The sequence below is a fragment of the Loxodonta africana genome, chromosome X (genome assembly GCF_030014295.1).
Source record: "Loxodonta africana isolate mLoxAfr1 chromosome X, mLoxAfr1.hap2, whole genome shotgun sequence".
Taxonomy (NCBI): Eukaryota; Metazoa; Chordata; class Mammalia; order Proboscidea; family Elephantidae; genus Loxodonta; species Loxodonta africana.
The window spans coordinates 96,580,304-96,606,295 of record NC_087369.1 but is presented as its reverse complement, the minus strand read 5'-3'; the positions used below and the strand labels follow the sequence as shown (position 1 = coordinate 96,606,295).

General features: G+C 36.3%; 1 protein-coding gene across 2 annotated transcripts in view; it reads left to right on the top strand.

Annotated features, from left to right (window-relative positions):
• RPS6KA6 (ribosomal protein S6 kinase A6) overlaps positions 1 to 25,417 on the top strand; it is a 160,794-nt gene extending 135,377 nt beyond the window's left edge. For both annotated transcript variants that reach the window (XM_003412704.4, XM_023551418.2), the window contains exons 21-22: positions 20,108 to 20,248; positions 20,683 to 25,417. In XM_003412704.4, coding sequence (XP_003412752.2) covers positions 20,108 to 20,248; positions 20,683 to 20,808 — 267 coding nt within the window. In that variant the 3' untranslated portion in view covers positions 20,809 to 25,417. The remainder of the gene's footprint in view (positions 1 to 20,107; positions 20,249 to 20,682) is intronic.
• The last annotated feature ends 575 nt before the right edge of the window (positions 25,418 to 25,992 follow it).

Here is a 25,992-nt window from a genome sequence, read left to right as displayed (position 1 = left end):
GCTGCCACCACCAACTGCTCTGACAGGGATCACAATAGAAGGTCCCAGACAGAGCTGGAGAAAAGTGTAGAACAAAATTCTAACACACACACACAAAAAAAAAAAAAAAAAAAAAACGACCAGACATACTGGTCTGAAAGAGACTGGAGAAACCCCGAGAGTATGGCCCCCAGACACCCTTATATCTCAGTAATGAAGTCACTCCTGAGGTTCACCCTTCAGCCAAATAATAGTCTCCAACTCATAGCAACCCTACATGATGGAGTAGAACTGCCCCATAAGGTTTCCTAGGCTACAGTCCTTACAGGAGCAGATTGCAGGTCTTTTCTCCCATGGAGCTGCTGGGTGGGTTCAAATCACTGACCTTTCGATTAGTAGCCAAGCACTTTAACCACCATGCCACCAGGGCTCCTTTAAATTAAATATACGAATCTTGTTACTCTGTGCACTCTCTCTACTACAGAGCAGTTTTACAGCTAAAATATGACACTAAAATCTTGCTAGTACTTCTAATATCATAGGTTTCAAATGCCTTGTGCCAAATTATGCTAGAGTAAGATTACAGAGTGTAAACGCAGGCCAGGAAGATAAATTAGAAAATGCAATAATTAGAACTCTTCTCTTGGTTTTATTATGGGGTATAATTATTTTTTGCAATCAAGGTAGAAAGTGTTGCTTAAGTGTGTATGAGCCTCAGTTATCCTGAGGAAGTATGAATTGTAACACATTTGCCCAAATTAAAATGATTATGGTATAATGAATAATAACTGTAATGGAAAAAAAATTTTATCTTAGTCACATGATTAAAATTGGAAAATAGAGGTGATGAATTATTATCATTAGTTTCCAGACTTTAATGAGTGTGCCATCTAAGTACTGTGAGAAGAAGAAGAAAATTACCACTCTCAGGTATTCATGTATTTTCAAAGTATTTGGATTTTTACTTATTTTAATTAAAATAGATATAATTAATAGAGCTTTGTGGTCCAGGTTAAATTAAGTTAATCAGTTTGTCTAGTAATGCCCTTCTTCCAAATAGGCACTCTAACCAAACACTCAGCTGATTACATGAGTGATCATTCTTGTCATAGCTCAGTATCTTTCTATTTTAAGAACTGGCCAATACTATCATATGCAATTTGGAAAAAAAAAAAACAGAAAATTATTCATATGGAAGTGACAGATTTTTGTGAACTTGTGGGTGAGCACATTTTCCTCTTATGTTAGCTATCAAGAAAATTCAATGAATATTACTTAAGATAATGATACTTTTGTTCTTTCATTTGTCATCCACCCTCTGCTTGTCATTCTGCCAAGAAGATCTTGCTATATATTGCTGAGGGTTGAAAAAAAAAAAAAGACAAATTATGTTCAATTAAAACTACTTCAAATTCTTTAAAAGAAAGTAATTAAATGTTGATATTTCTGCTGTGAAGCCATTTGATATCATAAACTAATAAACATTCTGTTCATATCTTTCCTAGGAAACAATGATTATAATTTTTTTTTTTAAATTTAGGATATGGCCCCATTTACTACATTATCGTTTTAAGTTACACATCAGGAAAATCCACTTCGATGTTAGCAATCAGTCTGTTTGCAAGTATAAACTGACCATGTTAAAATGTTAAAGCATCTGTGGAACATTTACCAACGTGTGTATAAGTTTTAGCTGAATTTTACCTCAAGAGTACTTATATAATTTTTGCTTTAACTAGGTTGACCATACGTCACCGTTTTCATGGGACAGTCATGGTTTATGCCTTTCACTGTTAATTGTTCTGGTTTAGATCATAAATTATATGGCCACCCTAGTTTTAATTGTCCTTAATTTTATTTAAATTTGTTCAATGAATATATAACAAAACTCAATGTTGTTACACTTTATTGTAAAAAAAAAACACTTCATTATAATTTTTTTTATTGGAACAGGGATGTTGATATTTTTCATGAATGTTGGCTCAATGCTATAAATATTTATTGGGTACTTACTGCGTGCATATGATAGGTATTACTTTTTTAAAAAAGCAGTAATGATTATGTAAATTTCAAGTATCAATAATCCGTTTAATGGGGAAGAATGTAAAGTAGTATAGTTTAGTAATTCAGAGCAAGATCCTGAGATTTCCTGGGTTCATATCCTGGCTTTGCTACTTTCTAGCTATGTGACCTTGGGAACGTTGCTTAACTTCTTTCTGCCTCAGTTCCCACATCTGTAAAGTGAAGGCAGTTAATAGTACCTTCCTCAGGGTTGTTACCGGTGTTAAATAGGTTAATATTAGTAGTAACTGCTCAGTAAGCATTAGGTGTTATTGTGAAGAATGTATAAAACACTCTGGCAATCAAATGTTAAGTTTTTAATTTACCATTATCAATAAAGGCCATCATGAGTAGAATTTAAAGTATAGCAGTATATTTCAAAATTTGCAGACACCAGTTTCCTTAACTTTCATCACTACCTGAACCTTTCAGTAATCCCTCTGAATCCTCAGGCAAGTACAAAAAGGTCCGATAAGGTTTAATTATTAGCAAAGTAGTACTTTTTTTTTTCCTCATATTAATGTTTAGCCTGTAGAGTTAATTTATTTGTTAAAACATACTTCGGTGAGCAGGAGTAGAGGAACCTATTCTTTTGGGCTAGATTGTTGATTTTTTAAAAGTTGTTTTATTGAGGTGTAATTGATACACAATAAAATGCACATGTATAAAGTATTTAATTTAATGTTATGACGTATATACACACCACAATCAAAATAATGAACTTATCAGTCACCCGCAAAAGTTTCCTCATGCTCCTATGTAATCCTTCACTCTTGCTCTACACCCCAACTCCCAATCCCCACCCTCTTCATTACCAGGAACCAGTGGCCTGCTGTCTGACATTATAGATTAGTTTATATTTTCTAGAAAATTTTACAAATGGAACCATACAGTATATACTCTTTTTTTTTGTCTTGCTTCTGTCACTCAGCATAATTATTTTGAGATTCAACAATGTTGTTAGAGGATACACTCAATAGTTTATTCCTATTCATCACTGAAAAGCTTATCCCATTGTATTGTACCACACTTTGTTCATCCATCGATCTGTTGATGGACATTCAGGTTGTTTTGTTTTCTCTCAGCAGTGTTTTATAGTTTTCAGTGTACAGGTCTTGCAATCTTTTAAAGGATAGTTTAAAAAAAATTTTTTTCCTAAGTGTTTCCTCTTTCTGAAGCTATTGTAAATGATATTTTCTTTTAATTTTACTTTCCAAATGTTTAGTACTAGTTTGTAGAAATACAGTTGATTTTTTCCTATATTGATACTATATGTTGCAATTGTGCTAAACTCACTTATTAATTCTAGTAGCTTATTTGTAGATTGGAGCTCTGGTGCAGTGACTAAGTGGTCTGCTGCTAACTGGAAGGTTGGCGGTTTGAACCTCCCGGCTGCTCCATTGGAGAAAGACATGGCCATCTGCTTACCTAAAGATTTATAGCCTTGGCAACCTTATGGAGCAGTTCTACTCTATCCTGTAGGGTTGCTATTAGTCAGAATAGACCCAGCGGCAAAGAGGTTTTTTTTTTTTTTTTTTGTAGCTTGCTGTTCCTGGGTGGTGCAAATGGTTAAGCACTCAACTGCTAGGCTAAAGGTTGATGGTTTGAACCCACCCAGAGGCACCTCAGAAGGCAAGCTTGGTGATCTGCTTCTGAAAAAACACAGCTTTGAAAACTCTATGGAACTGTTTTACTCTGCACACTTCTGGTTGCCATGAGTTAGAATCAACTTGACAGAAACTAACAACAGCAATTTGTAGGTTCCATCAGTTTTTCTACATAGACAACCATATTATCTGTGAATAAAGACAGTTTTAATTCTTTCTTTCTAGTACAGATGTCTTTTTTCTTTTTCTTTCTTTCAGTGGCTAGAACTTCCAGTACAATGTTGTAGAAGTGAAGTTTGCTTGTTTCCTTTATTAGGGCGGAAGGATTTACTCTCGCACCATTAAGTATGAAGTTAGCTGTAGGTTTTACATAGATGCTTTTAATTAAATTATGAGGAAGTTCCCTTCCATTCCTATTTTGATGAAAAATTTGTTAGAGTTAGATTTGATTTTGTCAAATGCTTTTTCTGCATCTGTTGAGATGATCACATGATTTTTCTTTTTTGGTTTGTTATTATGCTGAATTACATTGATTTTAAAATGTTAAACCAATCTTACATCCCTAGTATAAACATCACTTAATCATGATGTATCATTACCTTTTGTATATATTGCCAGATTTGGTTTGCTACAATTTTGTTTAGAAATTTTTATGTCTGTGTTCAAGAGGAATATTGTTCTGTAGTTTTCTTGGAATGTCTTTGGCTTTGGTATCAGGGTATTATTGGCTTCATTGAGTTGAATTGGGAAATAATCCTCCTCTTCAGTTTTCTGGAAGAGTTATTTAGAATTGGGATTACCTCTTACATGTTAGAATTCACCAGTGAAGCCATCTGGGCATGGAGTTTTCTTTATTGGAAGGTTTTTAACTGTTAATTCAATTTATTTAATAGATATATAGCTATTTAGGTTATCTGTTTCCCCTTGAGTGGGCATTGGAATTTTTTTCTTTTAAAGAATTGGTCCATTCTTGAATTTATTGGCATATTTTAAATATTTCATTCCTATCCTATTAATATCTGTAGACTCTATAGCAACACCTACTTTCTGATTCCAAATATAATTATGAATTTGTCTTTGCTTTCAGTTCTATCCTTTTTTAAAAAAAATAACGTTGTGTTTTCAGTGAAAGTTTACACAGAAGATTAGGTTCCCATTTGAAAATTTCTACACTAGTTATACAGTGACATTTGTTACGTTTTTCACAATGTGTCAACATTCCCATTAATTGTGTTCTGTTCCATTTCTAGTACACTTGTTTCCCTGCCCCTTCTTGTCATCTTTGCTTTAGAGGAATTTTTGATCTTTTGGTCTCATATAGATTTTTTTTAATAGAGCTCCATATTCATGGGTAATATCCTTTTTTCTATGTGCCAATCTGTTGTTTCACTAAAAGGTGACCTCAGGGAATAGTTTTGGTTCAAGGTTTAAAGAATATCTCAGGGCAATAGTCTCAGGGAGTCCTCCAGTCTCAACTGGTCCAGGAAGTCTAGACTTTTTAAGAATTTGGGTTATTTTACACTTTTTCCTCCCATTCTATCTGAGTCCATTTATTGTGGCACTGATCAGAACAGTCAGTAGTGGTAGCTGGGCACCATCTAGTTCTTCTGGTCTCAGGGTAGATGTTAGCCTTGTAGACTGGTTTGTTCACTGAGACTTTCATTTTCTTATTTCTCTTTTGCTTCTAATGAGTACAGACCAATAGGTGTATCTTTCATGGCCACTAGCAAGCTCTTAAGACCCCGGATGCTACTTACCACACTAGGGTGTAGAACATGAACTTTGTGAACTATATTATGCCAACTGACTGAGTTGTCCCATGAGACTAAGGTCCTAAGCTTTCAAACTCAGTAAACCATTTTTGCAAGGTGTTCGGTTACATTTGGAAAGTATCTGTAACTGTGTCCTGTATGATTATCTATGCATTTCATACATATTTGTATGTACATGTATATACAGATACTTCATCTGTGCACACATCCGTACTTACCTGTACCTACCTGTACACATATATGCCTATACACCGACATATGTGACCATATACTCATTTTGGGTTATTGTTGGTGTTTCCAAATTATGATACCATTTACAGTAGCCCCCAAGAAGATAAAATACGTAGGAATAAATCTAACCAGAGACGTAAAAGACCTGTACAAAGAAAACTACAAGACACTGCTGCAAGAAACCAAAAGAGACCTACATAAGTGGAAGAACATACATACCTTGCTCATGGACCGGAAGACTCAACATTGTGAAAATGTCTATTCTACCCAAAGCAATCTATAGATACAATGCAATCTCAATCCAGATTCAAATGGCATTTTTTAATGAGATGGAGAAACAAATCACCAACTTCATATGGAAAGGGAAGAGACCCCAGATAACTAAAGCATTACTGAAGAAGAAGAACAAAGTGAGAGGCCACACACTACCTAATTTTAGAACCTATTACACCGCCACAGTAGTCAAGACAGCCTGGCACTGGTACAACAACAGATTAGATAGACCAGTGGAACAGAATTGAGAATCCAGATGTAAATTCATCTACTTATGAGCAGCTGATATTTGACAAAGGCCCAAAGTCTGCTAAACAGGGAAAAGAGAGTCTCTTTAAAAAATGGCACTGGTATAACTGGATATCCATCTACAAAAAAATGAAACAAGACCCATACCTCACACCATGCACAAAAACTAACTCAAAATGAATCAAAGACCTAAATATAAAGCATAAAACGATAAAGATCATGGAAGAAAAAATAGGGTCAATGCCAGGAGCCCTAATACGTGGCATAAACAGAGTAAGGACCATAACTAACAATTCAGAAACACCAGAAGAGAAACTAGATAACCGAGAGCTCCTATCCCATTGCCGTCAAGTCGATTCCGACTCATAGCGACCCTATAGGACAGAGTAGAACTGCCCCGCACAGTATCCAAGTAGCACCTGGTGGATTCAAGCTGCTAACCAAGAGCTCAGCAGTTCAAATCTGCCAGGCACTCCTTGGAAACTCTGTGGGGCAGTTCTACTTTGCCCTATAGGGTCGCTATGAGTCAGAATCAGCTCGACAGCAGTGGGTTTGGTTTGGTCTGGTCTGGAGAGCTTCTAAAAATAAAAAACTTAAGCTCATCAAAAAACTTCACCAAAAGAGCAAAACAGCCTTCAGACCAGGAAAAAAATTTTGGCTATGACATATCTGATCAGCATCTGATCTCTAAAATCTACAAGATACTCCAAAACCTCAACAACAAAAAGACAAATAACCCAATTTAAAAAATGGGCAAATGATATGAACAGGCACTTTACCAAAGAAGACATTCAGGCTGCTAACAGTTACATGAGGAAATGCTCACAATCATTAGCCATTAGAGAAATGCGAATCAAAACTACAGTGAGACACCATCTGACCCCAACAAAGCTAGCATTAGTCCAAAAAACACAAAATAATAAATATTGGAGACGTTGTGGAGAGACTGGAACACATATACTGCTGGTAGAAATGTAAAAGGGTACACAACCACTTTGGAAATCAATTTGGCACTTCCTTAAAAAGCTAGAAATAGAACAACCATATGATCCAGTAGTCCCACTCCTTGGAATATATCCTAGAGAAATAAGAGCCCTCACATGCTGATACGTGCACACCCATGTTCATTGCAGTGCTGTTTACAATAGCAAAAAGATGGAAACAACCAAGGTGCCCATCAGTGGATGAATGGATAAACAATTGTGTTATATTCACACAATGGAATATTATGCAATATAAGGAACAACAATGAATCCAGGAAACATCTCATAACATGGAGGAATCTGGAAGGCATTATGCTGAGTGAAATTAGTCAGTAGTAGTAGTAAAAGGGCAAATATCATGTCAGACCACTATTATAAGAACTCAAGAAAAGGGTTAAACACAGGAGAAAACATGCTTTGCTGGTTACAAGGGTGCATGGGGGCGGGGGAAGAGGGGTATTCACTAACTAGATGTTTGTTGTTGTTAGGTGCCGTTGAGTCGGTTCCGACTCATAGCGACCCTATGCACAACAGAACGAAACACTGCCCGGTCCTGCGCCATCCTTACAATCGTTGTTATGCTTAAGCTCCTTGTTGCAGCCACTGTGTCAGTCCACCTCGTTGAGGGTCTTCCTCTTTTCCGCTGACCCTGTACTCTGCCAGGCATGATGTCCTTCTCCAGGGTCTCATCCCTCCTGACAACATGTCCAAAGTATGTAAGACGCAGTCTCGCCATCCTTGCCTCTAAGGAGCATTCTGGCCGCACTTCTTCCAAGACAGATTTGTTCGTTCTTTTGGCAGTCCATGGTATATTCAATATTCTTCGCCAACACCACACTTCGAAGGCGTCAACTTTTCTTCGGTCTTCCTTATTCATTGTCCAGCTTTCACATGCATATGATCTGATTGAAAATACCATGGCTTGGGTCAGGCACACCTTAGTCTTCAGGGTGACATCTTTGCTCTTCAACACTTTGAAGAGGTCCTTTGCAGCAGATTTGCCCAATGCAGTGCGTCTTTTGATTTCTCGACTGCTGCTTCCACGGCTGTTGATTGTGGATCCAAGTAAAATGAAATCCTTGACAACTTCACTCTTTTCTCCATTTATCATGATGTTGCCCATTGGTCCAGTTGTGAGGATTTTTGTTTTCTTTATGTTGAGGTGTAATCCATACTGAAGGCTGTGGTCTTTGATCTTCATTAGTAAGTGCTTCAAGTCCTACTAACTAGATAGTAGGCAAGAATTATTTTATGTGAAGGGAAGCTCAAGTACACAATAAAGTGGAAGTCAGCACAACTGGACTAAAGCAAAAGCTAAGAAGTTTGCTGAATACAACCAAACTCTTTGAGGGACAGAATAGCAGGGGCAGGGGTCTGGGGACCATGGTTTCAGGGGACATCTAGGTCAGTTGGCGTAACAAAGTTTATTAGGAAAACTTTCTGCCTCCCACATTGGTGAGTGGTGTCTGGTGAGCTAGCTGGAGGCCGTCTGAGATGCATCAATTGGTCTAAACCCACCCGTAGCAAAGGAGAATGAAGAAAACAAAGACACAAGTAAAATATGAGCCCAAGAGACAGAAAGGGGCATATAAACCTGAGACCACATCAGCCTGAGACTGGAAGAACAGGTGGTGCCTGGTTACCAGCAATGACTGCCCTGACAGGCAACACAATAAAGAATCCCTGATGGAGCAAGAGAAAGGTGGGATTCAGAATTCAAATTCTAGTAAAAAGACCAGACTTAATGGTCTGACTGAGACCAGAGGGACTCCAGAGGACATGGTCCCCAGACTCTGTTAGCCCAAAATTAAAACCATTCCTGAGGCCAACTCTTCAGACAAAGATTAGACTGGGCTATAAGACATGAAATGATACTGGTGAGGAATGTGCTTCTTAGCTCAAGTAGATACATGAGATTATGTGGACAGCTCCTGTCCAGAGATGAAATGAGAAGGCAGACTGGGACAGGAGTTGGTTGAATGGACATGAGAATTACAGAGTGGAGAGGAGTGTGCTGTCACATTATAGGGAGAGCAATTAGAGTCACATAAAAATGTGTGTATACTTTTTTTATGAGAAACTGACTTGAATTCTAAACTTTGACTTAAAGCACAATAAAAAAATTATATATGTCATATTCTTTAGCACAATCATCCTTTTCTCTTGTGCATTTCTTAATGGCATCATTTACTTTGGTCATGCTGTGCTCATTACACCCACATTCTGTGGAAGTTTTTCCATCACCAAAAATAACAAGTATCTACAGTCTAGAGAGTGAATCCCCCTGCCGCCACCACCACCATTCCTGGTACCCACCAATGAACTTTGGTCTGTGTATCTATTCTTGTCTTCTTTTAAAAGTGAGGTCATACAATATTTGCCCTTATGTGATTGATTTATTTCACTTATCATTATGCCCTCCAGGTGGATGCTTGTTATAATATGTTTCACAGACTCTTTATTGTTCTTTACGGTTGTATAGTATTCTGTTGTATGTGATGTGTGTATCACCTTTTGCTTATCCATTCATCTGTTGAAGAGTGCTTAGATTGTTTCCATTTTTTTTGCCGTTGTGAATAATCCTCCAATGAACATAGGTGTACATATGTCTGTTCGTGTCACTTCTATTAGGTCACCAGGGTATGTATCTAGGAGTGGGATTGCTGGATCATAATGTAGTTCCATTTCTATTTTTTTAAGGAAGTACCGCACTGTTTTCCATAGTGGGTGTACCATTTTACAGTCCCACCAGCAATGAATAAGGGTTCCAGTCTTCCCATATCCTCACCAACACTTGTCTGTTTTTTTTTTTTTTAGTGCTATTTTAGCTGGGATGAGATGGTATCTCATTATGGTTTTGTATCACTCTAGTGACTTACGATCTCGAGCGTCTTTTCATGTGTGTATTGGCCGCTTGTGTTTCCTCTTTGATGAAGTGTCTGTTCATGTCCTTTGCCCAATTTTTAGTTGGATTGGTTGTCTTTTTGTGTTGAGTTGAAGTTTTCTGTATACTTTAGAGATTAGGTCTTTATTGGACATATTGTTCCAAAGATTTTTTCTCATTCTGTAGGTCGTATTTTTACTTTTTTGATAGTCTTTTGATGAGCATAAGTGTTTAATTTTTGTGAGGTCCCAGTTACCTAATTTGTTTTCTGCTCTTCGTGCATTTTTATGTTTGCTGGCCTATTTTTGGAAACCCGGATGGCATAGTGGTTAAGTGCTACGGCTGCTAACCAAAGGGTTGGCAGTTCAAATCCACCAGGTGCTCCTTGGAAACTCTATGGGGCAGTTCTACTCTCTCTTATAGGGTCACTATGAGTCGGAATCGACTAGATGGCAGTGGGTTGGCCTATTTTTACAAAAAATTAGGTTCAATAGTTGTCTTCCAGGAACTTTATAGTTTTTGGTTTAATATATAGGTCTTTGATCCATTATGAGTTAGTTTTTGTGTATGGTGTGAGGTATGGATCTTGTTTCATTTTTCTGCATGTGGATAACCAGTTTTTCCAGCGCCATTTATTAAAGAGACTGTTTCTTCGCCGGTGATTGAATTTTGACATGTTGTTGAATATCAGTTGTTCATAAATGCATGAATTTATTCCTGGGTTCTCAATTCTGTTCCACTAGACTATATGTCTGTCACTGAACCAATACCAGGCTGTTTTGAATACAGTGACTGTATAGTATGTTTTGATATTGAGGAGTGTTCCATTCTCCTTCAATAGTACTTTGGTTATTCAGGGCCTCTTTACTTTCTTTAGGAAGGTGGCCATTAGTTTTTCCATTTCCATAAAGAATGCTGTTGGGATTTGTATCGGGATTGTGTTGTATTTGTAGATCGCCTTAACTAATATTGATATTTTCACTGTATTAAGTCTTCTAGTCCATGGGCATGGAATGTCTTTCTGTTTATGTAGGTCTCTTGTAGTTTCTTGTAGTAGTGTTTTGTAATTTTCATTATCTAAGTCTTTTATGTGCCTGGTTAGGTTAATTACTAGGTATTTTATTGTTTTTGTGGCTATCATAAATGGTATTGCTTTCTTGATTTCTTTTTAGGCATACTCTTTGTTAGTGTAAAGGAGACACCTGATTTTTGTATGTCGATCTTGTACCCTGCAGTGTTACTGAACTCTTCTATTAGTTCCAGCAGTTTTCTTGTGCAGTCTTTATGATTTTCTGTGTGTACCATCCTGTCATCTGCAAATAAGGATAGTTTTACTTCCTTTCCAGTTTGAATACCTTTCATTTCTCTTTCTTTCATTATTAATCTGGCTAGGCCTTCAGTCCAATATTGAAGAAGAGTGGTGATAATGAGCATCTTTGTCTCATTCCTGTTCTCAAGGGAAAGGCTCCCGGTCTTCACTGAGAATAATGTTGGCTATTGGTTTTGTGTATATGCCCTTAATTATGTTGAGACATTTCCTTTAGACTCCTATTTTGCTGAGAGTTTGTATCAGGAAAGGGTGTTGGATTTTATCAAATTCCTTTTCTGCATTAATTGATATCATTGTGTGGTTCTTTTCCTTTCTTTTATATGTAGTGAATTACATTGATTTTCTAATGTTGAACCACCCTTGCATACCTGGTATGAATTCCCCTTGAATTGGTGCATGATTTTTTTTTTGATGTGTTGATGTAATCTGTTGGCTAGAATTTTGTTAAAAATGTTTGCATCTATATTCTTGTGGAATATTGGTCGGTAATTTTCTTTTTTTGTGATGTCTTTTCCTGGTTTTAGTGATGCTAGCTTAATAGAATGAATTAAGGAGTATTTTTCCTCTTCTGTGTTTTCAAAGAGCTTGAATAAAATTGGTGTCAGCTCTTCTCTGAATGTTTGGTAAAATTCCTCAGTGAAGTCTATTTTATTGATTCTTTCAAAGAACCAACTTCTGGTTTTGTTGACTCTTCTATTGTTTCTTTATTTTGTTTATTTTTCCCCTGATCTTCATTATTTCTTTTTTTTTTTTTTTAATCGTAGCTTTAAGCTTCTATTCTTCCTTTTCTGTTTGTTCAAGTTGTTGGTTTAAGTTACTGATTTCGGGCCCTTCTTTTTTAGTGTATACATATAAAAAAAAATTTTTTTTTATAGTGCTATGAATTTCCTTCTGAGCACTGGTTCTGCTGTATCCCAAAGGTTTTGATATGTTCTGTTTTGTTTTTAGGTTGATTCTAAGTATTTTTTTCACTTTTTGATTTCTTCTGTAACTCAATAGCTTTTAGTAGTGTGTTAGTTCCCACATAATTTTTTTTCCATATTTTTCCTGTTGTTGATTTCTAGTTTCAAACCGTTGTGGTAAGAGAAGATGCTTTGTATGATTTCAGTGTTTTTAAATTTGTTGAGACTTGTGACCTAGAAAATGACCTGTCCTGGAAAATGATCAAGGTGCTCTGGGAAAAATGTATATTGTGATACTAATGGGTGGAGTATTCTATATATGTCCTTTAGGTCAGGTGGCTTATGGTTTTATTTAAGTCCTCACTGTCAGTAGTGATCTTCTTTTTAGCTGTTCTGTCTAGAATTGAAAGTGGTGTACTGAAGTTCCCAACTATTATTGTGGAGTTATCTATTTCTCCTTTCGTATTTATCAGTATTTGTTTCATGTATTTTGGAGCATTGATGTTAGGTGCCTATATATTTATAAATGTTATGTATTCTTAATGTATTCACCCACTTATTGTTATGTAATGTCCCTCTTTATATATTGTAAAAGATTTTTATTTAGAATATATTTTATCTGATATCAGTATGGCCATTCCTGCTCTTTTTTGGTTACTGGTTGCATGGAATATTTTTTCTATCCTTTTATTTTCAGTCCGTGTCTTTATGTCTAAAGTGTGTTCCTTGTGGGAAGCAAAAGGATGGATCATGTGTTTGTTTTTTGTTGTTTTTTTTTCAATCCATTCTGTCACTTTCCGCCTTTTGCAAGGGAAGTTTAGATCATTTACATTTAAAGTTGTTATTGAAAACGAAGTATCTACTTCATTCATTTTGCTTATTGTTTTTCTAGTGTCTTATATCTTCTTTGACATTTTATTCTCATTTTTCTGATTTTTTTAGCTATTTTTTTGATGAGTCTTTCTTCCATTATTTCTTTTGTGTATTTTTTTAGGTGTTTTCTTAGCGTTTCCCACAAATATTACATTACACAGCTTGTAATTGCAAGAAAGTTTAACATACAAAGAAGAAGTAGCATACAACGTTAATATAGTACAACTATTCCTATTTCACTCCTCTCTCCCCCTTTTCTGTTGGTGAGTCTCCAGTGATATCATTATATTTCCTGTATCAGATAGTGTTAATCTTTACTTACTTCTTAACATACTTGATGTCGCATTGCTTTTGTGGCCTTTCTAACCATCATCTTGTGACTCCCACCCAGGTGATTGGGTGGGACTGTGTGATGGGTAATTGTGGTCCACCAAGGGAATTGGTCAGTTTTGCCTTAAAAGAGAGCCAATTCCAGAGCAGAGGGGAAGATCCTACCACCACCAAGAAAGAACAGCCAGGAGGAGAGAACTCATCTTTTGGACCCAGAATCCCTGTGCTGAGAAGCTCCTGGGAGCAGGAGACAAAGAAAGAGCAAGTTGTAACCCTGAAGACAGTGAAAAGCAGTGGCGTGAGAGACCCAGCAGCAGGAGATGGTGCAGTGGGCCTCCTGGCCCGTGGAGAGAGAAATCTGAATGCCTTTGGAGAGAGGCATAGGGCCAGGGAGAGACGTGTTTGTGAGCATGGTTGGGAAGAGGATATCCTGATGGAAGGACTGTGTCCTGAGTGTTCCTGATCCTGAATTGTAACTGTTACTCTCCTAATAAACGCTGTAGTTGTGAGTATGGTCTGTGAGTTCCGTGTGGCCATTGCAATGAATTATTGAATCCAGCAAAGAAGTAGAGAGTGCTGTGGGAGGGATGGTTGGTGTCAGAATTGGTAAAGATGGTGGAGAGAGGAGGCTTGTCTGGCCTCCGCCTCAGGGAAGTTAGCCTTGCTTGCGCTGTTGATCTTGGTTCTCCTTCCCCCTTGTAGGGTTGGAGGAGGTCAGACACCACCCCCAAGCCATTTTTACAGCTTTTGAAACTTAACTATTCTGCTCATTTTCTGAAAATATCGTATACTTGTGCCTATATTTACCCATGCTGTTATGCTGTTACGTTTTTTGGAGATCCTTCTCTCTGTTTGATTTTTACTTTTATTTCCCATGTGTAGATTTGAATATTTATTTAATGCTCTTTCTTTCCTATTTTGGGATATCCCTTAAGTGATGCTTGCAGAGCTGGTGGTCTGGTACTGGCAAATTCTCACAGATTCTGTTTATTTGGGAATGTGTTGATTTCCCCCTCATTTTTGAATTACGCTTTTGCTGGGTAAAGAATTCTTGGTTGGAAATTGTTTTCCTTCAGTATTTTATATATGTTGCGCCATTGTGTTCTGGCTTCCAGGGTTTTTGGGGAAAAATCACACTAATTCTTATGGTGGACCCTTGATATGTTATATTGCGCTTTTCTCCTGTTACTCGCAGAATTCTCTCCTTGTCTTTGGTTTTCAAGAATTTTAAACAATGTGTCTTGGGCAATGGATCTTGTATTTCTTCTATTTGGAGTTCTTGTAGCTTCCTGCATTTGCAGGCTTGGTTCTTAATTCAAGTCTAGGAAATCCTTTATGATTATCTCTTGCAAAATTATTTCTTTGCCTTTATTATTATCATGATGCTCTGGAATTCCAAAAACTGTAATGTTAGATTTCTTAATTGAATCCCACATTTCCATTTGGCTTTGCTCACTTTTCTTTTTTCTTTGCAGACTTAATAAGTTTGTTTACTCTGTGTTCTAGCTCACTTATTTTATCTTCTGTTTGCTCAAATCTATTTTTGAATGTTTCTCTTGCGTTTTCTAATTCAATTATTTTTGTCTTCAGTTCCATTATTTCTTTTTTTATTTTGTTTTCCATCTCCTTGAGTTTTTGTTTGTTTGTTTCCTGATCTCCATTAGTTTGTTTTCTGTGTGTTCTTTGCTTTCTTTAAATACATTTAGCACTATTGTCTGGAACTGTTCTATTTTTTCCATTATCCTGTTTTCTGTAGGAGAAATTTCCACTTCTTCATGTTTTTCTTTTCATTGAGCCTTCTTCTCTTGTGATCGTGTATGTTTTATTTATTTATTTTTTGACCATGTGGCATTTTAATATCTTATTGTGGTAATTGAAATTTCAGAATTTCATTTATTTCAAGGAATTTCTTAGATTTACCTCCACTGTTTTCTCCTAAGTTTCACTAGGGGACACTCTAGCACTTTTTGTCTTTCAGTGTTAAGTCAACATTTCTGTCTGAGGATCTTTCTGAGGATTCATGTCTATTACTATTGGGTTCAGGGCCCTGGTGGTACAGTGGTTAAGAGCTCAGCTGCTAACCAAAAGGTCAGCAGTTTGAATCCACCAGTCACTCCTTGGAAACCCTATGGGGCAGTTCTCTTTCCTATAGGTCACTATAAGTCAGAATTGACTTGACGGCAGTGGGTTTGGTGTAGTAGTTAAGAGCTATGTCTGCTAACCAAAAGGTCAGCAATTCGAATCTACCAGGTGCTCCTTGGAAACTGTGGGGCAGCTCTACTCTGTCCTGTAGGGTTGCTATGAGACAGAATCGACTTGACGGCAGTGTGTTTGGTTTGGGTTTTTAATTGGTTTCTAGTTCGTCAACACAGGTTTTAGGTGTTTTGGAAAGCTTTAAGTCTCTGGGTGCTTACTCTTGCTGGTTTCCCCTAAGGTGGCTGACTTTACTAGTGTGAGGGTCCCCCCATCTTTGGTGGATTTGGCTGAAGCCTTCACGAGACAGTCACACTCCTGGAGCTGGATTCTTTCTCCTGGGGCTGGATTCTTTCTCTTCCCTTTATAGGCTTGGGGTATGGCTTTCCCTCTGTGACTGATTGTGCATGCTTGGGACTTTTCCAGTGGCTACAGGTAGAAGTGATGGTGCTCATTTTTCGTGAGCTGATGGAAGGGAGCCCCTTATATCCTTCCTTCCCAGGTATTCCTGAACAGGCTCTCCCAAAATGCCTAGTTGTGGGTAGGAGGCCAGTTATTTCCTGTTGTGTTGCCTGTTTGATGTATTTTTCTCACTCTGGGTGATGGGTGGATCCCATAGCTGTTCTGCTGCCCCGGGGTCTTAGAGACTGTTGGCCTCGGGTCTCACAAGATTCAATAGCATTCATCCACAGCCTCTTGGCTTCTCTATGCCCCTTCCCAAGTGCATGGCTTATGAGCTCCCCTAGCCAATCTGTGCCACCTTAATCGTGCTACACTTACCTCTGTTTAGCTCCGTCCTGCATTCTCTGTTCATGGTTTTACCATCCCTGTCCCAGAATGGCTGCAATGAGTCCATTCCTCCAGATGCACTTGGCCAGAAACTCTCCACTCCTCCTCTCCCGTTTCATGACTCACCTTAGCTCTCTAATGCTTCAACTGCCATCAGGAGCTCTGAGCTCTCAGTCTGTACCTGTTTCTATCCATTCAGTGAGTTAGTTGCAGGGGGATAAATGGAAACAACTGTTTACTCTGCCGTCTTGCCCTGCCTATCCGTTTTTGCTTTATGTATTTTGACATCTTGTTAGATACACCAATGTTTATAAGTTTTGTTCTCTTAACTGATTTACCTCTTTATCATTATGAAATGACCTTCTTTATCCCTGGTTATATTTTTTTGTTTTGAAATTTACATTGTCTAATATAGCCACACGGAAATCCTGGTGGTGTAGTGGTTAAGAGCTACAGCTGCTAAGCAAAAGGTCAGCTGTTCAAATCCACCAGCCACCCCTTGGAAACCCTATGGGGCAGTTCTATTCTCTCCTATAGGGTCCCTATGTGTTGGAATCGATCCAACAGCAATGGGTTTGGGTTTTTTTTTTTTTTGGTAATATAGCCACTCCAATCTTCTTTTGCCTGATCTATTCTTTGCTCCATTTTTTTTATTTTTATCTTCCTTTTTTGATTATTTTTTGTTAATGCCATTTTAACTCCTTTGTTGGCTTGCTTGCTATAACCCTTTGTTTTATAATTTTAGTAGCTGCTTTAGGGTTTATAGTATGCCTCTTTTAACAGTCTGTCTTCAAGTGATATTATAGCACTTCCCTTATGGTACAAAAACCTTATAATACTGTAATTCCATTTGTCCCATTTCATACTATTATTGTCTGTCTTAATTGGGTTCTCTAGAGGAGCAAAACCAGTGAAACATATCTGTGTGTACAACACACACATGTACTCTCTTTCTCTGTAGAGAGAGAAACATTGATTTACTTCAAGGAAATGGCTCATGCAGTTGTGGGGGACTTGCAAGCCCCAAAGTCCTAGGTCCGGGGTCAGGAAAAGGACTTCTGCTGGCTCGTGGGTTGCAGAGGCTGGCAATTCCAAAATCTCCAGGTCAGGCAGCAAGCCAGAGACTTCTACAGACTTATGTTCTAAGATCCAAAGGACAGGCAAGGAGAAGAGCGCAGGACTGAGAAAGAGTGAGCTTTGCCAGATTACCTGTTTATATTCTGGAAGTAGGCCACATCACCAAGGAATCTATCTCACCTGGTTGGCTAATCACATCAGACCACATTGTGGAAGTTGATTACATTATATTACATTATGGAAGAACAAGCCAGTGTCTGCCAAACCACTGAGAATCATAGTCTAGCTGGGTTGACATATAACATTAACCATCGCCCTATCATACATTTTATTTATATGTATGTTATCTGTCCCATACTACATTGTTGTTATTTTTGTATAATCAGTTACCTTGTACATAGATTTAAATATTTAGAAATAAATGACATAGTTACCATTTCCAGTGCTCTTCATTGCTTTGTGTAGATCCATATTTCCATCTGGAATTGTATACCTTCTCCCGAAGGACTTCCTTTAACATATCTTGTAGCATGGGTCTACTGGTGATGAGTTGTTTCAGCTTTTGTATGTTTGCAAAGTATTTCCCCTTTGTTTTTATAAGATATGTTCACTTGATATAAAATTCTAATTGATTTTTTTCAGTACTTTAAAGATATTGCTCCACTGTCTTCTCATGTAAAATTTTCTGCAATCTTTTTCTTCCTCCATACGTGATGTATATGTCCTACCCCCACCCCCAGCTGCTTTTGATATTTTCTGATTATTATGTGTCTTGATGTATTTTCCTTTACGTTTCTTGTATTTGGACTTCATGGATCTGTGGGTTTATAAAAAACAAAACAAAACCTGTTGCCGTCGAGTTGATTCTGACTCAAAGTGACCCTATAGGACAGAGTAGACCTGCCCCCATAGAGTTTCCAAGGAGCACCTGGTGGATTTGAACTGCCAGCCTTTTGGTTAACAGCCGTAGCACTTAACCATTATGGCACCAGGGTTTCCAGGTGGGTTTATAGTCTTCATCAAATTTGAAAATTTTGAGGGAGTTTTCTTCAGATATTTTTCTCCCTCTACCTTCCTTTTGGGACTCCAGTTACACATATGTTAGGCCATCTGAACATTTCCCACAGCTCACTGATGCTCTGTTCTTTTGTTTGCTTTACTGCCTGTGTTTCTTTTTGAATAAGGTTTATTGCTGTATCTTCACCAGTCTTTTCTTCTACCATATCTAATCTGCTGTTAATCCCATTCAGTTCATTTATCTCGTAGTTTATCTCATATTTTAGTTTTTATCTCTAGAATTTTATTTGTTTTTTTAAATCTCTTCTAGGTCTCCATTTAACTTTTTGAACATCTGGTATAGTTATAATATCTGTTTTAATGTTCTTGACTGCAAATTTTAATATATGTGTCAGTTCTGGGTCTGTTGTTTATTATATTACTTTTTCATTTATTTTTATATATCGTTCTTCTTCAAGTAGATTTTTTAATCAGTTGTCCTACTCCCTCACATAGTTTCAGCCAATTACATTAGTTTTCAAAAATGCGATGTTACTACTTAAAATCTTTTGTTTAGCATCACTGCTTCTGTTATGATGAAAAGTTCGCAAATGATGGTTTTGTTTCTATATTAGAAGGTGCTTGTTAAGGAGAGTTTACTTCTTTCTCTGAAAGATGTTCAGTAGAGAGTTTATTTTTGAAGTATTACATAATTTAATATATTTAAAATTGTGTTTTTGCTATGCATTTATGTTAAATTCACAACTTTTTACTATAACGTAGATAAAATAAGTGTATTCACAGTTACTTTAGGAGCCCTGTGCCACAGTGGTTAAGCGCTCAGCCGCTAACCAAAAGGCCAGCATTTTGAACTTACCAGTGGCTCCACGGGAAAAGAGACCTGACCATTTGCTCCCATAAAGGTTACAGCTTAGGAAACCCTATGAGGCAGTTCTACTCTGTCCTATAGGGTTGCTACGAGTCAGAATCGATTTGATGACACACAGCAGCAGCAACAGTTACTTTGATGAAAAGCTTGTGATACTCTGACCACTGCTATATTCGCAGTCAGCTGCTTACATTGGATATATGTTTTGCCTTGTTTTCATATTTTATATGGTAATCCCACAGTTGTTGACTGGCTTAACCACCTGGAACCCTCCCTTGTACCTGTATACACATACCTTTTCACCTTGGAGCTCAGATTATAGTAAAATTCTATAGCTCATTTCTCTTCTTGGCCATTAGTACATTCCAGGATAACTCCTGATGCTTTACATTTTCCTCCTCCTTCACTAACCACATTATAATTCCACTAATTTGCCATCCCATGATTTTTAAATTATAAATAAGCATTTACTATATTTTGGAAAATCTGTTTCAGGATTTTTTTTTGGCAGTTAACTGTGCAGAATATAGGTTTTTTTTTTTCCCTAAGTGTAGGTCAGTAAAATAGATTGCAAAGCTTGCTTTCACATTTTGAGAAAATGTGTAATGATAAATTTTATTGAAAGCTTTACTGATATATAGTACATTTATATATAGATACATACGTATATATATTTCATTTTGATATAGGATTTACTTTCCCATATGCTTCATATGGACCCACATTTGCGGTACACTACAGAACAAATACTAAAACACTCATGGATAACCCACAGAGACCAGTTGCCGGCTGATCAGCCAAATAGAAATGATGCATCACATATTATTAAGGTAAACCGTCAAATGTATTTTAATGTGCCATCTAAATACTTGATACCTAGTAAATCTATTGTATGTCTTTCACTAATGACATTTAGATAATTACCTTAAAGTATCTTTGTTTTTTTTAAAGGTAGATTTATAAATTTTTTGTTTTGGTTTATTTTTTAGATAACAACCATGGACTCTTCTCAACTTTCTTTTCTACTGCCTAAAATTTTAGTGTTTAAAAAAAAATTAGGAAACATAGTTACTAAAATGAAAAATATACAAGTAATCAGGTATTAATTCATAAAGGGAGCATCAGTGTTCAGATCAAGTGTACTCAGTCATTTCCCTGGGAAGAATAGTTTTGTGCTTATTAAATGTCTGATAATAAAATGTGGAAGATTTTTTACCTTCAGAGATTTTAATTCAATTTTTAATGTTTTTTTTTGTTATTTTAGGGAGCAGTAGTTGCCACATATTCAGCTCTGAGTCACAAGACCTTTCAGCCAGTCCTAGAGCCTGTTGCTGCTTCAAGCTTAGCTCAACGACGGAGCATGAAAAAGCGAACATCAACTGGTCTATAAGATGTGTAGTGCTCCTCAGCCAGACTGGATGAAGAGAAGATTAAATGTGTGGCTTTTTGCCTAAACATTTATCCAAAAGCATAGTTTTCAGCTACATTACTTGAATATTCTATTTAAGCCCCCTTTATTAGGGGAATTGGGATTGAAAAAAATATATATACACAGGTCCATAGTATTTATACTCTGTTGTTTTGCAGTAGTGCCCAAGTGTTTAAGTATATACTTGGTATGTTTGCAAGGTCCTAACAACTTCTATGCACACTGACTTCTAAAATCCTTTTCAAATAAAGATACTTAAATAGTTTTTCTGGTTTCATACAATAATGGTTTGGGGAACCATTACCAATAATCAAGATGCATATATAATAGTATAATGCCAAGCAATGTCAGTATTTTTAACACAAGATCCTGATGGATAGGCTTTTAAAAAAAAGAAGAACAAGTAAGTACTGTAGAAGCTTGTTATTGTGCACAAACAGTAGACTCCATTCATTTGACTCCCTGTAGTTACGGCACTGGGTTCTGGGGAGTTACTAAAATATAGATGTAATATTTCAATGCCAGAACAAAATACATTTTTACTAACGTGAAAACTCCTGATACGCTTGGTGGCAGTGTTTTACAGAATTGAGTTAGAGACAATATGTGCAGAGAGACCTGTATATTTTACATAAATGGCCTCATCTAGATATAAACAGTTAAGGCTTCTGTAAATTTTACACCTAATAGAGTTGTAGTGAAAGAGGAATTTTTTAACCAAAGGCTTTATATTGATGTTGTCATCTACCAAAATAGGTCATAATTAAGCCTTTGAAAATAAAGTACATGGTGTTAACACTACATTGGTGTTATATAAGCTGAATTTCAGGGTAACCAATTGGATTCAGTCATCTTTCCCATTTATAATGAACTACACTGTTCTTTTTCTGATTTCCACGTGTTTCGAATTACAGTTGATTAATCTAACTTGAATCCTATGCTAGTATAGTTGAAATTTTACTGTAGTGGATTTGTGCATTTAGCACATATGATATAGTATAATGCATTTCAGTAAATTTAGATAATGCTACATAATCTACATAGTCAAAGTAAACTAACATTTTCAAGAAGGTAGATTAACATTTTAAATTGGAAATAATATTAATGGCATACATAAAATTTAAACACATTTAAAAATCATTTATAAAAAAAGGATCTGGTCAAATTGGTCTTCTGATTGAATTTATGATTCAGAACCGTTCTTGAGTATGTACTGTTTTCTCTAAATGATGGACTCTCAAATAATCTTTTTGTGTTGCTGAAGAAAATACCATTACTACTACTACTAATACTACTACTATTACTACTACAACTGACAGAAGGAACTCATGAATGTAAGCTGGAAGATATCACAGTTTTGCTTAGCGAACATAAGTTAAGTATTTGTGTGTACTAGGTGTTCTGTTTGCTGTATGTTTTATTTTGCTTAATTCAGCGAGAGAGAGAGTTTATTACTGAGTGTTGAAGTGTTCATTTTAGACTGGGAGACCTTTAACTTTGATATTTAATAAAAGAAAATACACATACTCTCTTTATAATGTAAGTGATATATACCCCATGCACAAAGATCTGTTTTTTGGGTGTGATCTGTAAAAGTATGTATCCTGATTTTGGGGTGTTTGAAAGACATTAAAGAACATCTAGTTCCACTGGAAAACATTACTTAGAAATAGTTACATTGGTTTCATTTCTTATGGCTTTTTATGTCCTCATTTGGTTTTTTCTTTCCTCATTTTGCTTTAGTACTGGAAGTACTTGCATGTAACAATTTTATCCATATACTGTGACTTATTTTTCTCCTATCATTAGCTTGTTTGTGCTGCTATGCCTTCTTCCTTTCAGAATTGATAAGACAAACTCAGAATTACCAGTTTGATGTTGAAATTTGCAAAACAGATACTATTTCCATGTATACTTTTCTAGTAATAAAATTTAAAAAATTAGGGGAAGTAAAATTGGGACATGAAAATGATCGCAAAATACTTTCCAAGCTATCATCAGTGATTTTTAAAAGTAGATTATCCTAATTAATTTTTATTTAACTTGCTCAGAGGGTCATGTCATATAATCCTATTGTGAAAGGAACACTCTCAGAATTGAACAGTGAACAGTATGATTCCTCATCACCCAGTGTGAATGGACAATGTGTAAAAGATACACAGGTATGCTAGTGGATGTACCCAATAATTGTGTGACCATTTTCTGCTGGAAAGTCCACACATACCAGCTTGACAACAACAGCAAGGGGTAACTTTATTATAAGGGAAAGCTTCAAACTATACTCTCATATGCCTGTGCAGGTCTGATTTGACTAGAAACCCATAGCCACAAATGTAGATTTAAATAGGGCATTTTTCAGTGGAGCTTCTCTAAATGTGTAACCAGTACAAGTTAATCCTTTCTGTAAGACTTTAGGGTACCATGGTTTCTAGTGGATTCATACAGTTATTTCGCATTGCTTTTCTTTCTAGTTAAGGGTTCTTGGTAGCATGTAACGATGCCACAGTTTGGAGTTTTTATTGTTATTCTGGAAGGAAGAGGTTATAAACTTATTTTACTCAAAGGGAAAACATCAGGTTTGCTCAGATAAACTAACAATCTGTGTCCTAAAGCACATTTTACTGTGAATAAACTCAGAAAACCATTTGCAAGAAAATTAGAATGTAGAGCTAGTGATGATATCGTGGTGGGGGGAGGGGAGAAAACAATGGTTTTACTTCATCCATGAAGATCAAACTTTAGCCAATTGGTTAGGCCCAGAAATGCCTAAATATTTATTGCTATTGGTAATTAATCATGGTAAAACATTTTTGATAGCACCTCTAGTTAGCTCAAAGGGATTTCATGTTTAGGCAGCCCACAAACTTAAGAACAGATGCTTGGTATTTTTAATGCCTCTCCCATTGAAACATGTTAAAATAGTATTGCCCACAAAAACTAATTTATGCTGATGGAATAGTATTTTCCAGAGAGTAAAAGGCCCTTCATATATGAAGAAGAAGAACTGCTTGCCTTGGTCGACAGGAAAACTTTAAACTAGGCAAAGTTTGTCTTTGGCAATCTCTGCGTTCTCTTTCTTCTGGCTTTCCAGCCCCCTCGTGCTAACCTATCTAAGCACTTCACGGCGGCACTCCATTCAGGCTTACCGTATCCCTAGAAGGATTCTGTACTCCAGAAGGACCTACACTGTATACCCCTTCCCAAGATCAGAACTTTCATTATTTCATAGCAGATATTTTCAGCTAAAAAGGTAAAAGGGAAGATATTTGACTGAATTATATTTTTTCTGTCAGTGGCTAACAGGTAATTGTCATTTTTTTTTTCAAGGAACATGCCCATCAATCCAAATGAGTTTCTAGTTGCTGGAGTTTCAGGTATTGTAACCAAAATGAGAATAATTTTAAATTCAGTTATTATCAAGGGAGATATTTTGGGGCAAAAAACTTACAAAATATGCCCCAGGGTCAGTTTATCTAACAAACTTTCTTGTTTGCATAACTCTTTCCTCTCTACTTCTCAATGCACATTTCCTGGTAAAAAGTTCTAAGCTTTTTAATCACAATGAACTTCTATGACAAAATGGTGGTGTAGGGAGGCAGAGATCCCTGGTCATTTACATACGTTGTTTTTAAGCCTATATATATCTGTGTTCTTTTTTTTCACAGTACACAACCTATAACACAAGGAGTTTTCTCACCAGTCCCTATTTCTGTTGTATGCATAGAGAAACAAGAGCAAAGGAATATTGAATGCAAACTGTCGGCAGAGTCTGTCTCCATATCCATTGTCTAGATTTCAGGACCGAGATTCTATTTATTGTGATGTTATTTCTCCACAAGAATAAAAGCAGTATTAAGTATAGATTGGCCAACTGCAATTAAACTGCTTTAGAACAATTGCTTACAAGTCAAAGCTTACTCAGGCATGTCTGGCCTTGTGTTTCAAGATCAATGATTGCTAAAATTAACAGTATATCAGTAATATGCTATCTTTCTTTCTATGCACAGTGGCATACACTATACTCCTATGGATGTAGTGTTCCTGTTTTAGTCTTACAATGCAATGAAGTCCATCATATAATTTGAATAAAATGATAATGTTTGATGTTCACCCAGAATTCAATCTGGTTGCTAATGCATGGGGGAATTATACTTGAAAGTACACTAAGTCTTACATTAGAGGCACAAGTTTCTTTGAAAGATGGAGAAAAACGAAGACATAACAAAGTCATAAAAACAAACTTAAAATACAGAAATTCAAGCTTGCTTACATTTATTGGCACATTAAGTACCTCTCAGTTTATTGAGCAGCAGAAGATTTAAGCTAAATGCTTAGAAATAAATACACGTATATACAATTGGCAACTTAGGGTTTGTTCCGTATTCACGTTTATAAACCCCAAACAGTTTAGCTTCTTTGGATGTCTGTTTTGCTTTCGTTCTCGTTGTCTAGTTACTGAATTAATTTACTCTTCAGAAGATATTAAGCATCTAATTTTATGTGATAGTGACAGTTCTAGAGAATGTACTCAGTGCATTAGTTTAATAAATATTCCTAATGTGACCAATTAGATTTATTTGCTTTTTTCTTTCCTGTCAACTAATATTGGTTAGGTCACATTTGATATAAATATCTTTTCAAATTTGCTCCATCTGAAATTGATAACACAGCAAAAAAAAAAAGTTGTGTGTGGTTTTAAATGATAAGGTTATTTTTAACATCAGGAAAGCCATCTAGCAAGGAGCAGCCATTTTAAATGTTATACATGAAACCTTAACTAAATATCCAAATGCCAGCATGGTTTGGAAATCAAAATTTATCTTGCATTAAATTCCAGAGTACAAAAAAAGGGGAATATGTTTTTTCTGTGTTTGATTTTTTAAAACAGGAAGTAGTGGTGTTAGTCATGAGTTACATAAGCTTTATGCAGAGAGAGCATAGTATGCTATAGCCATATTTAAAAAAAAATTGCCAATACTTCCCAAGCACTTTGGAATTTCTATACTTATTTTTCTGATATAAAAATATATTTATGGCATTTTATTGCACTTCTCAAGACAGAAATGGTATTAAATGGTGTTTTCTTTCTCTGGCTATATTATGGATTTTATGCAATAATTTATAATTGTTTTCGTTTAAAGCACT